Source organism: Trachurus trachurus (assembly GCF_905171665.1).
Source record: "Trachurus trachurus genome assembly, chromosome: 2".
Classification (NCBI taxonomy): domain Eukaryota; kingdom Metazoa; phylum Chordata; class Actinopteri; order Carangiformes; family Carangidae; genus Trachurus; species Trachurus trachurus.
Window position 1 is genome coordinate 9,558,981 of NC_139914.1, and position 14,804 is coordinate 9,573,784.

The 14,804-nt window shown below is 44.2% G+C and overlaps 2 protein-coding genes across 3 annotated transcripts; both read right to left on the reverse strand.

The window, feature by feature from the left end:
* Positions 1 to 1,038: 1,038 nt before the first annotated feature.
* On the reverse strand, positions 1,039 to 4,716 carry mylz3 (myosin, light polypeptide 3, skeletal muscle). Its single transcript, XM_083986175.1, has 6 exons — positions 4,591 to 4,716; positions 4,005 to 4,062; positions 2,241 to 2,384; positions 1,890 to 2,060; positions 1,678 to 1,755; positions 1,039 to 1,580 (listed from the first exon to the last, which is right to left on the reverse strand). The coding sequence occupies exons 1-6, from the start codon at positions 4,591 to 4,593 to the stop codon at positions 1,552 to 1,554; spliced, it is 483 nt and encodes a 160-aa protein (XP_083842301.1). The 5' UTR covers positions 4,594 to 4,716; the 3' UTR covers positions 1,039 to 1,551.
* Positions 4,717 to 7,205: 2,489 nt separating this feature from the next.
* Positions 7,206 to 14,591, reverse strand: lancl1 (LanC antibiotic synthetase component C-like 1 (bacterial)). Of its 2 annotated transcripts, none has more exons than XM_083985254.1 (10): positions 14,537 to 14,591; positions 14,082 to 14,187; positions 13,876 to 13,993; positions 12,350 to 12,560; positions 11,686 to 11,833; positions 10,637 to 10,783; positions 10,135 to 10,317; positions 9,711 to 9,887; positions 8,521 to 8,593; positions 7,206 to 7,867 (listed from the first exon to the last, which is right to left on the reverse strand). In XM_083985254.1, the coding sequence occupies exons 2-10, from the start codon at positions 14,166 to 14,168 to the stop codon at positions 7,791 to 7,793; spliced, it is 1,221 nt and encodes a 406-aa protein (XP_083841380.1). In that variant the 5' UTR covers positions 14,169 to 14,187; positions 14,537 to 14,591; the 3' UTR covers positions 7,206 to 7,790. The 2 variants fall into 2 exon arrangements, with proteins under 2 accessions (XP_083841380.1, XP_083841381.1); XM_083985255.1 differs by having other exon boundaries at positions 14,082 to 14,196; positions 14,537 to 14,567.
* Positions 14,592 to 14,804: the final 213 nt, after the last annotated feature.

A 14,804-nucleotide genomic window follows, 5' to 3' on the forward strand; every position in this document is an offset into this window, starting at 1 on the left:
CACAATGTTTACATTTTTATGTAAATTATTAGGTTTAGATTCAAATGAAGTGAAATGGATGGAGACTGCTCAGAAACACCTCTAACGTCACAGGGTTGAGGAGTTTTGGTCCGTTCGCGAAAACAGTATCAGAGTGACACCTCCTGTTTCATCATTATCTCAATGCACAGATTTCTTCTTCTTTGAAACCCTTCAGGGCACCGCGCCATTTACATCCGCATTAGTGCCGTATATTGGTCGGAATAAAGTTGCTGCAGAAATATTTTTATTTTTTTAAATATTAAAACATAGTAGCCTACAGTGGTAATAGTTTTCAGCAAACATACCATTAACAATCATATATGACCAAAGTTAATACCGTATTGGCCTAAATAACATGATTGCATGCACTCTGCAGCACTTTCTGCCTTCTCTAAAATAAACCAGACATGTAGCCTACTAGCATTCAATCAGTGATTTATTGATGCTAAAGAATCCTCTTATAATGGCAGATGCATAGATCTGAGATATTTAATCTAATATATTGAAATGTGCTGAATAATGACAGTCTGTGCACACAGTATGCTTAGTTCACCACAGGGGGGCCACAGCTACACCCTGAACTATATTTCCTTGCTAAATCCTTCTATGCATGTACATACGGAGCCCCTAAAGGGACATGGAAGGATTTATTTTTCATAGCATGTAGTATTCGTTTATGATCTGTGCAATTTTTTATTTAATATTTTATTTTATTTTTCTATGTAATTTAGAATATGGCATTTGCATGTGAAAGTGTTTCCTTTAAGTCTTAGTACTGCCTCTTATGCTCAGGATAAAAATTGTATGCAAAGTTACATATGTCCAGATTCAGTACCTGTAAAAGACACTAAAGCTACTGGTCTTACCAGCCCAAGTAAGGCTATTGCTACAAAACCCCTGAGTGCATTTAATGTGTTTTAATATTTATGAATTTATTTGTAAGAGGCTATTTCACCTGTAATTCATCTACTGCATATCTGTATATGTGGTCAATGAAACATCAAGAACCAACCCAGGTGGGATGTACGTTGGAAAAGTTTATTCTGACATTGACAGAGTGAAAATAAATAAAATTTTCCAGGGAAGTGGGAGACGTTTGGCGGTCAATCCACAACCATTCTCCAGCACCTTTGGCATTGCTGGGCCAGTGGTGACGTGACTGAATGAGGTGGCGGTGGGAAGGGAGGGATCAACCCTCACTTGATGAGCGGTCACCCCTTCTCCCCCGTTCCTCACCTCATGCGGTGACGTGGAGACGCGCCCCGGGGGTGGGGGGGTGGCTGGGGGGGAGTAGAGGTCAAGTGATGGGGCACTACAACTGGGAGAACGGAGACGTCCCGAGAGAGGAGGGTATGAGACGAAGTGTAAAGGAAAACAAAATAAACAACAAGATGGGTTTTGCTTCAACATCCCTTGTACATAGTCCTTGTCTTTCCTTGGTTGGTCTTTGAAACAGTGTAGATGTCCTGAACACTGTCGGGCTGTCTGTAGGCGAGCTACAGTTTGTTCAGCACTCCTACTGCTGGCCTCTTACACAGACATGATGTGCTTGACGAAAGCTGGAGGGAGAAAGAAAAACATGTTCAAAAATTCAGCTTCGTATATTCAATAAAAAAGAAAAAAGAAAGAAAAGAGAGCTGAGAAATCGGAGCTCACCCTCATAGTGCACACTGCCGTTCTCGTCCTCCTGGCCGGTCATCAGGGCATCGATCTCAGGCTCGGTCATCTTCTCTCCTGGAGTTGCACAAGGATCCGTGTCAGTGACTCTTCCAATTTCACACGCGCATGCTTTGCGTACCGTGCGTGCCGAAGCACAAACTATATTTGTGCCCGCTTCTATATTTGGGGATGGGCGACTCGAGACTCACCCAGGGTGGACAGCACGATGCGCAGCTCAGCGCCCATGACTGTGCCGTTGCCCTCCTTGTCGAAGACGCGCAGGCCCTCAACGTAGTCGTCGTAGGTACCCTTCTGGAAAGCGTCGACCTGCTTCAGCATGGGGATGAAGGCGTCGAAGGCGAGCCTCTTGTTGGCCATGTCTGTCGAGTTACAAAACGCACAGGGCGTCACGACAAAAGAGGGGGAAAACACGGACCACCTACGTAGGTTTTAAGTTTAAAACTGACACTTTGTTACTTTTTAGGAATGCAACTTTCTCCTACGTAATGTTTTAACACCTACTGCGCCTTTTTGTCTGAAAGCATCGGAAAGCGTCTCACCGTCAGCGCTTGGGTTGCCCAGAATCTTGACAACGTCCTTGTTGCCGGGGTTCTGGCCCAGGGCGCGCATGATGTCGGCCACCTGGTTGTAGGCCACCTGGCCATCACCGACTCTGTCGAAGAGACCAAAAGCCTCCTTGAAGTCTGCCAAAGGAGAGGAGAGAAGTTGGAGTTACTAAATATTAATGGGATCAAAGATTTCATGTTCAATAAAAATGTGAAATATCTGGAGTCACATCAAAACTAGTGATATTCTCTTTTCGCTGTCTATTACACCCATCCCTTTTGGGGTTCCCTTTCTTTCTATTATGGGGTATCTGAGTCAGCGATGGCAGCTGCATGGTGTCACACTGAGCCGAGGATCAAACGCAGCAGAAGCCGCATACTTCCCTCATTGTTCTCAGCTAATTGGGAGCGACAGCTGTATCCAAGCAGAGTGAAAGGAAAGGTACCGACCGCCCGCCTGAACAAAGGTTATCTATTTCTACGAATCCTCCCAGGAAGTCGACACACACTGACCTTTTTCACAGATTAATGCTCCTAATATGTGGCTTCTGTGGAACAGCTGTACCACTGCACCCCAAAAAATAAAACCCTTCTCCATTCCTGCCTCCACATGCATTTCGGGCGACGCTGGGGAGCAAGATGATACTGAGTCGCCCCCCAGACTATATACAGGCATGACCCCCCACCGACGGCCCTGCTCAGGTTAACCAGAAGAATGCTGACTGTGGTGTAACTGACACCTCGTCATACATGATCTGGCAACCTAACGCCTGACATGTAAGTATAAATGTACCAGAATGTACAGGATAAACTCTTTTTTTAGAGTTCAAAGAATTGCAGTGGAAACATTTTTGACAGAAAGGTGTGTCAGAGGAGGAGATCACACCCTTTCTTCTCACTTGGAATAGTTTTTATTATTAAAAAGCCAACGTTACGGTTGTTTAACCTTCTTCAGGGCGTCAAAAAACAAACAAAAAAATGCCCTGAAGACGATTAAACAACCGAAACGGCCTTGTAATAATAAAAAATATTGCAAATGAGAAGAAAGTGTGCGGGAGTTTTTTCGCCAGGGTTCAAATAATTGCAAAATTGCAAAAGTTTTAGTGAATTAACGTTGCATATTAAATATCTAAACAGAAATATTCTGACCAATGGGAGCAGAGGATAAGATGAACTATTCTATTCTATTATTCTAATCAGAATAACAAAATAGGAAAATCAGAGGAAATTCCTTCCACTAAATTTAGAGCATGTTTATAGAGGACATGTCTGTCAGCAGGGGACAAAAGGGCCGCGATGGTGCCCAGGGAGGAGGAGGAGGGGTGTGGGGGGGTCACAGTTTAGATTCCTTGTGTAAGAGGATGCCGTGCAGGCTTGCATCTTGGCCTTGGGTTTAGCACCTCTGCTGTGTAAGGCTCACAAGACAAGGCTGGGTCGGCTTAGAATAGACCGACAACTCCCGACAACTGGACAAGTCTTTGGAATGACGGTGGTCTCCGCTCCGGGGGGGGGGAGGGTTCATCCCCTACATCCACATTTTAGCAGATAATTTAGGACTAAAGGTTGGACTGTGTGACCCTGCAGCTGCTCACTGTGTGGCAATTACTGGAAAAATAACCTCAGACTGAGCTGTGGAGGGCAAAAAACCTTAGAGAAGTGGCTCTGTGCTGCTGATGATGAGGACCCTCACAACTGCTTCTCTCATGTCAAGTTATTATGTAAAAGGATGAAGACGAATCCGGCCGGTTCTCCACTTACCCTCCATCTGGTCAGCTGTGAACTCGCTGGCGGCGGGAGCGGCGGCTGCTTCTTCTGCCTGTCACATGGAAACGGAACAACGCACATACACACAACACACATTTTTGGACACACAGAACACAGAGAAATGAACAAAAAAAAAAAGATGATTTATGAGAACAGAAAAAAAAAACAGCACAGATGAATGTAAGATTTCCTACAACACACTAAATGCATGGGATGTACTTGGATGGTGACATTTACAATCTGTTTTATACAAGTCTACACAGACATTAAGGATAGAAACATGGATTTATTTCAAGGCGTTGCTCCTGGGCCCAAAGTCTCAACCTTGAAATGAACTTTTTTTTTTTTTAATAATTTATTAAGACAATATCAAAAAAAAAAAAGCCAGCCAGTGATTTCTGCTCCCTAGAACCATTTCAGTGATGTCAATAAAGTCCCAAATGTGGGCTTTTTTTTGTAAAGATGGTATCCAATCCCATGCCACAAAGAGTCGTAGAGAGCAAAAAAAGAAAAAAGAAAAAAGGTAACTCCATCGGTAACGCCCCCACCCAGAAGGTCCGAAACTGAATTTTGTACACACCATTTTGGAGAGGAGTTGCTGGACGGGCGGAAAGAAAGGAGATGAGAAGCTGGAAGTCCCAAGACAGAGTGGTCCCGAGCCATGGTCAAAGCCCCCCTCTTATTTAACCCAGGCATGTGATGTCACATATGCTAATGAGCTGGATCAGATGACAGGTTGGAACATCTTTAACTTTCTTAGGGCAAACGGAAAGGAGAGCTGCGTCCTCGGAGCAGTGGGAGTAGGCCTTTAGAAGGGGACAGGGCTATTTTTAGAAAGCCGGAGAACTGTGTCAAGACTCTGAGTCCTGTATCTCAAGATCTAAAACTCTAACAAACTCTTTTTTTTATCATGAAAAATAAAAGTTTTAATTGATTTGACATTTAAAAAAATTGAAATTGCTCTCTGAGGAAGAGATGCACAGTCGATCTGTGATGGTGAAAATGCAAGAAAACGCCTCTACCTGGGAGCGACACCTCAGAACGGCTGCAGACCCAGAGAGCTCATTTACAAGGTGGTATTTTTAAACAGTGACAGCGCTCCTCCTCTTATGGTTAAATAGCAGACCAGCAAAAACCATCCATTCACTCAGAACTAAACTTCTGTTTCATAGACAATACACTGTGGTGTCCTTGAAATCAGATACATGCATATTTGCATGGAGTAATTAAGAGATTTCAAAGTTAATGGGTTTTAGCTGAATTGAACACATTTTAAAAGCATTTGCACTGTGAATTTACTTTAATGGGACCTGATTAAGTTTGTCAGTCATTATGCTTGTTATGTTTAGTCATAGATATTCTAGAACAGCGAGTTTATCCACAGTGCACCTGCTCCATTCTCCTCTTTTCTACTGCAAGCTCTAGAAAACGCTAGAAGCATAATTGAACTGCTCATCATTTAAAAGATAATTGAGTGAAGAAAAAATGTCAATAATAAAAAAATTGAATAAATAAAAGATAATTAAGTGCCACTTGTATGACCTAGATCCCACAGTGGCACCGTCTTATATGTTAATCCATTAGAAACCACTGGAAACATTACATGAAGTTAAATCCATGCTGCTCATCTTCGTGTTGTATTTTAGCCTTTTCGACCACCGCTATATAACGGTACACATATTTTAATATAGCGCATCGATTGCCATGAATTTTTACTGCACTGAAGTTCCAGCAGTCCTGTGTGAGATGCAGGCTGCATCACAAATATCTCCCTCTGCAGTCCCCCCTACCCCACCCCACTACACATACACATACACATCTTTTATTAATAAGCTCAATGAAATATGGGCACTTATGAGTGAATGAATAGAATCACAATAGAAGACCATTAGTAATATTCTCACACCGATAAAGAACAATAATCACTGACTTGGAAAATTGCTGCATGTTTTTCGCTCAAGGACGTTCACGTATTTAAACCACAGTCCATGAATAATGGGTTTGTCTCTGACCCAGGTGAACTCACTTTACTCACAATGTGGATTAATATCAGATAAATAGTTTGGGGAGGTAGTTTAAAGGTCACGAACGCTGACAAACACTCGGCACCGCTGAAATATACAGCCGGCATCAGTGCTCTTTGATTTCTAGAGGTGGGAAACGCTTATGTCATTCCGTAATTGCTTCGGCGTTCCCATGACCAAGGGGGAATCTGAGTAATTAAATGTCAGTGTATTGTTTGACTGGTGTAATCTGCTCAGTCACGCTGTCGTCGGCGGAGCAAACACCTTCGGCTGCCTGAGGATCATCAGTCAATGTGCTGGAAATACAAACATCTCACAGGATCAGACGTGGAGACTGCGCTCTCTCTTATCATTTAGGATCGGATTATACTATACGAGTTTCTGTCTTCTTTTAATGAGTGTCTGTATTCTTTTAATGTGTTATAAGCCACGGCAAAGATGATTTTATGTGATAAACAGACAATAAAGTTTGTCTAATCTAATCTAACAGTCTCCTGCAGCAGGTCCTGCAGAAGAAAAAAGAGTCGGAGGACATTTGTAGGAGCAACGCGTCCTGTAAACCACACCCCTGCACAGATGAACACTATTTTTACTCCCATTCCTGCTGTAGGTGTTCGGTTTCTCTTACACTGGGCTGGTTCTGCAGAGTTGAGAGTTGAGAGGGGGGAGGTGGGAGGAGGGGGGGCGGGGTGGAGAAAATGCTCCTGCTCCTGCTCCTCAAGACCCTCCTGTGACAGAGAACCCACCTCCCAGACCCCCAGCTGGCCTCAGGTCATAAAGAAGCATGGGCAAACGGGGGGGCTTAAAAAAGAGCAGCGGGCGGCATTGTGTCGCTGCTTGGCTTTCAGTTTGTTACATGAGCCTTATTTGGAATAAACAGCGGAGCGGCCGAGCCAAGTGTCCCACGGAGGAAGAGACGGGGGCATTTTAGACATTCGTGGCTTCGCTCGGCGGTGAAACGCCTTAAAGCTCAGTGTTTACAATAAGAAATGTGTCGTCACGTGGTTTTCAAGGACAATTTCTCACAGGTTAAAGTCGTTAAGCGTCTGATGTTGGCAGATTCATTTACAAGTAGTTGTTGTTGGCTCTCTGCTGCGCCCTCGTGGCGTCTCTCTGCAACTGCGCGACGATGCCGAATAGGCCACTGAAATTCACCACAGGGCAACAGCTGTAAAATGACACATGGTTTATTGCCCATACAGTGCAAAGGACAGGCAACAGCTTACACTCAATGTTGTGGGGTTAAGCCCTTAACACAATGACACAGCTGTATTTATCTTTAATGCGTTAACTACTGTAGCTTCGTTGTTTGTGTTTCTCCGAAGAGGAAAAGTCAAACTAAACTAAAACATGAATTTCTTTTGAACATAACAAACTAAGAGTCGTTTTAATGTTAACAAATTCTTTTTTTTCACAATTTTAATTATACACACAAAGAAACCAGAAACAGCGAAAGAAGCTCTCAGCTTTCATATACATCTGAGATATTCATTTGATTAGTATTTATCCTGTTAAGCTCACGGCGGAGAGGAGCAGGAAGAACATGGCACAAGCACTGAAGCGGGAGTCAAAGTCAGTTTCTGTGTGACCTGTCAAACTCTTGGAATATTATTTATGGATATGAATGCAGTGTTTCCATGCGTGTGTGTGTGTGTGAAGTGCGCCCCTTCTTCTTCTTGTTGTGTTTTTCGTGGTGTGGATCGGGACTGGGGTGGGGTGGGGTGGGGACTACCTGGGGGTGGGGGTGGGGGGGGTTCTACACCTCAAACGCGGGGAACCTGGCTTTCATCGGCTGCAGAATGTCGGCCAGGAAGTAGATGGTGCCCGCCATGCCTGCAGACAGAAAGTTATAATCGGTCAGCTCTATTCTGTGATTACGAGCAATATTGTTAAAGGGATAGTTCTACATTTTGGCAAATTCACCTATTGCCATAATCCCTATAGTTTTAGGGGGTAGGCTCATTAACTTTAATTATCGGTGCATGTTGTTTTGAGATCTGCGGGGCAGAGACGCGAGCTGCTCAGCGAACACAATGGAGGTGAATGGTACAGGTCCCCCTGTCCTTCAAAACTCATGAAATACACAATCCAATAACTCCAAAACACTCGTGTGGAGAAGTGGAACTACTTGTGCAGCCGTGTCTGGAATGTAGTTCCGGCTGCATTTGCCTCGAAAACAACTCTGTCTCGCAATGTTACATTATTATTTCATAGCATGGTGAATGTGCAGGTCACAACTTGTCCACAAGAGCGTTTTAGAGTTGTTGGATTGTGTATTTGATGAGGGACAGGGGACCTGTACCGTTCACCTCCATTGTCACTGAGCAGCTTGCGTCTCTGCCCCGCTGATCTAAAAAAAACATGCACCGATAATTAAAGGTGATGAACCTACTCCTTTGACTACAGGGATTATGGCAATAGACAAATTTGCCAAAATGTTGAACTATCCCTTTAATGAGTGAGTAGTAAATGCTGTCACAGATTACCTTCAAAAAGTGAGAAGGGGGTGTCTGGTGTTCTGCATCCATGTCTGCCGTAGTTCATGCACCAGTCTGCAAACTGGAGAGAGAGAGAAGAAGGTGGGGAGGGGGTGGGGGGGGGGGGGGGGTTAGTGTCATAACATTTCTATTGTGTCACAACAGCGCTGTACTGACCAGTCTCAGGGGAACAGCCTGCAATGTCAACAACTGCTAGAAATTGTGCTCCTCTCAGTGAAATCCTAGCATCTGCGGCGGGATCAGATTATGACCACTATGTCACTCCGCTTGCACAGGCAGCATGCAGCAGAGCCGGGGGCCACACATCTGAAGGCTCTATTCCTATCCTCTATGAATAGATTCATATTAATGAAAGTACACGTGGGACTTGCGCCACCTGGAGCGCATCCAGAGAGCGAGAGCCCGTCACCCGCCCGCTTTTTGACGCCGACTGGCACCGACAAAGATGGCGTTGTCAATAAACATAAAGAAAGGCCCCCCTGCCCCTCGTTCTCGGCCCTGCCTCTCGTTTCTGGAATATTTTTTTTCGATTTGGATGCTGGCAGGCTGCCAGAGCCGTGTGTGCTTTGAACAAAGTTTAATACGACTTTCTAGAGCAAGGACGAACACAATCTAAAGCATTAAAATAAAAGAAGAATAAATTGACCTCTCCTGTTTGTTATGGTCATATTATACACAGCGTGAAAAGGACTGCGCATATTGGCTTTGAATTATTTGTTGAAATCGTAAAAAAGCTGTTAAATTCAGCAATTTTGAAGGTTAAAGTGAAATATCTGAAGTTATATAATAGATGTCTATTGTTTTTCACAGTTTTCTTTTTATTAAGATGCTTTACTTTGTTCATCTGCTTCTAAATCCTTCCTAAAATGTTTTTCTTTGGGATTAAATGCTGTTATTTCCCCAACACCAGATGTGCATACAAAGAGATGCGCCCTTCCATACTGTGCATACAGATACTCACTGAACTTCCACGGATAAACAAAACTTTTAAGAAGATATTAATTCCTGCCTCTCCCTCAACTCCGCTTGCTGTCATGGTTCAAGTATTTTGGGCGCTAATTAAGATGGATGCCCCCGCTACGGCGCCACAATTAATACGTGCAGCCGTTTGATCGCTGATACAGCCGCTGCGCTGTGTGCGGATTATATTACACAGTCTCTTTCATGTGCTCTCTCACCATGCAGGCTCTGTAAAGGTGCTTGGGGTCCTGCGTCAGCCGGTAGAGAGCCAGGAAGGCGTAGGCGTTGCCCGCCGCGCCGTGGCACAGCCCGTAGCCCTTCTTCACCAAACCCCAGCGCCACACCATCTCTCCAGACTGCAGGGCCAGCTGCAGGTACTCAGCAGCACCGAACACCTGGAGCAAAAGGGGGGTGGGAATAAGTCAAATTAAATTGGAGGGATTTATGTTTTTCTATATCCTGAAGGCACCAGACTGGATCACGACTGCATATGGGATTAAAATAGATCTTTACTGCACTTCTCCACAAGAGGGCACTGTGACTCTGTCAATCAACACTTCTTTTATTCCCCACCACACTGCAACATCCATGAGTGAATGATATTTATTTAGCTTTATTTTGATTCACAACTGCAGCCTTCACCTTGTACGCCTGCAGGAGCATGTAGATCACCCCCGGGGATCCGTGGCACCAGTGCACCAGCAGGTCCCGGTCGTCCCCGATGCAGGGCGGGTAGTTTCCTGAGGGGAAGCGGAGCCGGCAGACGTGGTCCACGCTGGGCTTCACCAGCCGGTGCACGTGCTCGGCGGCGGAGACGAAGCCCGGCTGCGGCGGGGGCGAGATAAGACCGAGTTTAACGGAGCGTGGAGATGAAACAGGTGGAAGTAACAGGTGGCGTTCATCGCACTCGGCTGCAATTAGTTGTTGAGTCAATTAGTTGTGTGATCAATTTACAAACAACGATTCCAGTAATCAACGAATTGTTTAAGTGCTTTCTCAAGCAAAAAAAAAGCCAAATATTTCTTGATTCTTGGGTTTTAGTTAATTGTGATGAGCATTTTTGTGTATATCTTAAAACAAACTACTCTCAGATTGTCTGGATGGTGCAGGATACACACTCAGCCATCAGGTGATCCTGTTTTACCTGCATGAGGAAGTAGTAGATCCCTGCCAGTCCGTGGGCGGCGCCGACGTACTGCTCCTGGTACCACTCGTACATCAGAGGGCTCTGGTTCTGGACCCTGAACTTCCTGCTGAGGTGCTCGCCCGACGCCAGCACGGACTCACTGATCTGAGGGGAGAAAGAGACTCAGAGACGCGCCTAATCTGTTCGATTGGAGGAGATCGATGGAAGGTAAATTAGAGCAATTGGACTTCCAATATGTGAGAAACCAAACAAATTAGGGCCAATTTGCAAATCAGGGGCTGTGGCCTAGAAGTTAGAGAAGCTGGATTGTAACCAGGGAGTCTCAACTTAATGTTATTTATGGGTCAGTGACAAATAAGGGTTGGCAAGATGAGCAATTCAGAAATATCTTAAAAACCACTTTTAAAGCATGGTTCTAATTTGTTCGTATTCATGTTGGCTTGTTGTCATTTGAAATGACATTTAAACCTGAAAATGTCAAATGGTGTAACCACAAAGGAACATAAATATTCAATATTTTACCCATCTGCAGTGGATTAAAGTGTTCTTATAATAAATATACTTTCTTGTCCACGACAGCGTTTTGGAGTTGTTGGATTGTGTATTTGATGAGTTTGATGACGGAAACTAAGAAATCCCATTAGCCTCTGTAGCGTAGTTCTGAGCAGCTCACAGCTCTGCTCCGCCGTTCTAAAAAATAGTTTGCACCAACAATTTAAAGTAATGAACCTACTGCTAAGAATATAGGGATTATGGAAATGGGCCAATTTGCCATGATGTTGAACTATCCCTTTAATGCTTTTGGCAATGCTGAGCAGGACAGATCCTGAAAACACCACTTATTTTCTAAATAATGTGACGGATTATGTCAAATCTGTCAAGTGAATTACATTTATTCCACATTTGAGTCCAGATTGATATTCCTGTATATAGTCAAGATTTTCATTAATTATTTCCTCCATTTCTTCTTATCCTTAGCCAGACTCCTTCTGCAGTGAAACCCAATCAACTAGAACACAAACAGTTGTCTCAGACTGTTGTCCCACCTGTTGGATGTACTGCAGCGGGATTCTGTCCTGCCCGAGCTGCTGGTTGATGAAGACGAGGGAGTAGAGGTAGCCCACTCGGCCGTACAGCAGCTCATCTGGCAGCCCGCCCGCTCCCTTCACCACATTCTGGTGGTACTGCAGCAGTCTGGGAAGGAAAGCACAGCAACGAGCACAGAGTAATGAGTCAGAAGAACGAGCTTTTATCCTGATCCACTGTTGCACTAATGAACCGGTCTTAAAATAAATAGTGTATCCGTGACAACGTCTCATTTACAGTGCACCTAAATGATCACAATGGCAGCTTTGGCGGTTACATAAACTGAATCAAGAGTGATGCTGACCCACTGTGACATCATCATGCTGCAATCATGCTGATTATAGCTATTGTTGCAGCTACATGTCCCTGGTCAATACATATTTGCTTCATATACTGTTGCTTGATAAAGAAAATTATATATTTGGTTGAATCAACCGCAACACAAAGAAATCAGAGAATGAATGCAACATGATCACCACATCAGCACTACATAAACTGTTTATTTGAACGAACTAAAGAACAGAACGACCTCTGATGTTTTTTATTTCTTATCAGAAAGTTTTATTCGCAGTGAACAACTGAACATACAGTTTGCAATAATGACCGTACTTCACCCAGACTTACCTGTTGATGCACTCATCAGTCTCCTGCGGCCTCTGCATGCGGTGGTAGACCACAGCGGCCACGGCCAGCGGCCCCGCGTCCCCGCACAGGAAGGTGACGTCGTGGCGTCGGGTCAGACACTTGAGGCTGTGGTTGACGTACTCCAGAGCTCTCTGGAGGAAGGACTCCTCCCTGAAGATGTTGTGGAGGTGCAGGTAGAGCAGAGCAATGCCTGTGGAGAGACAGATGGTGATGAAAGAATTTTGTTCAATTATTTTCCTATGTTATTGTTTTTAAACCGTAACAAATTTGATCTTTGAATATGTTGAGTGAGGTTTTCATATAAGCCCTCCTGGGTTTCATACCTCCCATTTGCACATCCCAGTAATGTTGATTGTTCATGTTGTTTTTTTATATGATATTGTTTGTGCTAAATAAAATAAAAATAAAAAAATGAAACCAACCAAAACAACTGGAATGGAACCCGAAGAAGGCAGTGTTTTTTTGCCGCTACGTGTGGGTTGTATCCCTGTTCCACTTTTTACATGCACTAGTCTGTTGTTAAAGCAGAAGTAAGCGATATTTTTGTGTTAATATAAGTCTTAAATAGTTATATCTTCCGACGGCAATCACTTACATAGAGTGTTTGGACCGAAACACGGGTCTCTCAGTCACTCTGCTCTGCTCTGAGCCGAGGAGAAAACTTTTCTCGTATCCTACAAGTTTTATCCAATGAGGAGAGAGAACGGCATGCAGGGCTGTGTGTGCAGCCAAGGGATGCGTGTGAATGTGGTGACGTAGGGACGAGGACCAATAGATCCATGACGAGGGCGGGGGCTGCTAACTCCATCGGCTGACAAGACGTTATGGTGTGTTCAAGGCAACTCGTAACTCGTGTTTTTCCGACCTGTGAAGTCGTACCAGTTCGATCTGGTGTGAGTTCACGGGTCGGAAGTTACGAGTGGCCGTTATAGTGACTTTCACAGGTAAAACAGGTCGGAAAAACACGAGTGGGTTGCCTGGAACGCTACAAAGTCGTAAGTCGTGACGTGAAGCTGTAATTTACGGTTTCAAAAGCCTGCCTGGAACGCAGCATTAGCCAAAACGACCGGATCACTTACTTCTGCTTTAAAGGTTTCATATTTGTAGACCAAAGTGGAAAAAAGAAATATATAGAAGAAATTATCAGAGTAGGCTACATTGATTATGAAACATATAATCTAAATATGTGAATGAATAATAACTATGTGATTTTTGGACAGTTAAGTGGCTGAAAATAATAATGTAATGGTCTGGGGGAGTTCTGATATTACCAAACTATTATAAGATGAATCAACCATGACAATGCATATCTCAATATGCTGCCTAGTGCCTGCCTAAATCAAATAACTCATGTTTATTTGTCTAATAATGCTGCAGATGTTCCTGTTTTAAATCACATTGTGCTGCCTCACTTCTTGCAGTCTCATCAATGCAGGATTCCTTGCCAACAGACCAAAAATGATGTCACTATATGAGAAACAGTCGTGTAACGGTGTCATCATCACCTGCCCAGCCGGTGTAACCGGTGCAATCCCTTGGATCTGCAGACTTGAGCCCATTCTCCATGACAGCTAAAAGCTCGCTGACCTTGCTGCTCACCCTCTGGGCGAACTCTGGTGTGAGCTGAGGGAAAAGAAACATTAAAATAATGAGGCTGGAGAGAAAAAAACACACATACACACACCCTTAGACATTTTTTCTCATGCGTTACCTGTCCATGAGAGTCGAACAGCGCCTGTGTGCACGCAGGGCTCCCATCGTAGTCATGGTACGGATTCCTCAAGGCTCTTGTGTCCATTTTCGCAGCTCTATTAAGGCTACCCTCGTTTGACCCAGATGAGACAAAAACATTAATGTGCAGAGAGATGAAGCAATATGCGGCTAAAACGAGTGAGTTATGGCTCTAATAACGGAACACACGGCCGCGTAATGCAGCAAAACGCGCTCTGCAGGGCTACACACACCCACACACACACACACACAAACTTAGCTCGCTGAAGCTTCTGGTTAGCCTAGCTGCTCCGCTGAAGCTAGCGGCTAACACCCGGCCGTGCAAAATGTGTCTAAAAGGCGGAATAAAACACGGTGCAACCTCATATATCGTCACAGCCGTGCAAAATGCAAGCGCTGGGTCACAGTTAACACAATTCAAACACGGACAGGTACCTCTGTTAGTGCTGCACTGTTGACGTTTGATCTTCTTCGGCTTTGTTTTCCCGACCAGACTTTAAGCCCAGCGGGAACGGTGCTGCCCCCTGCTGCCGCGGTGGGGTTACTGCAGCTCACCAAAACACAAAAAACAAAACCATTTTGATCTATTTTAAACAAGGACAGAATAAATGTTGTTTTTATTTCACATAAAACAAATGAAAAAAAAAAAAAAAACATAAAATGAATTTATACCAATATACTAATTTAAGAGTGTGCATATATT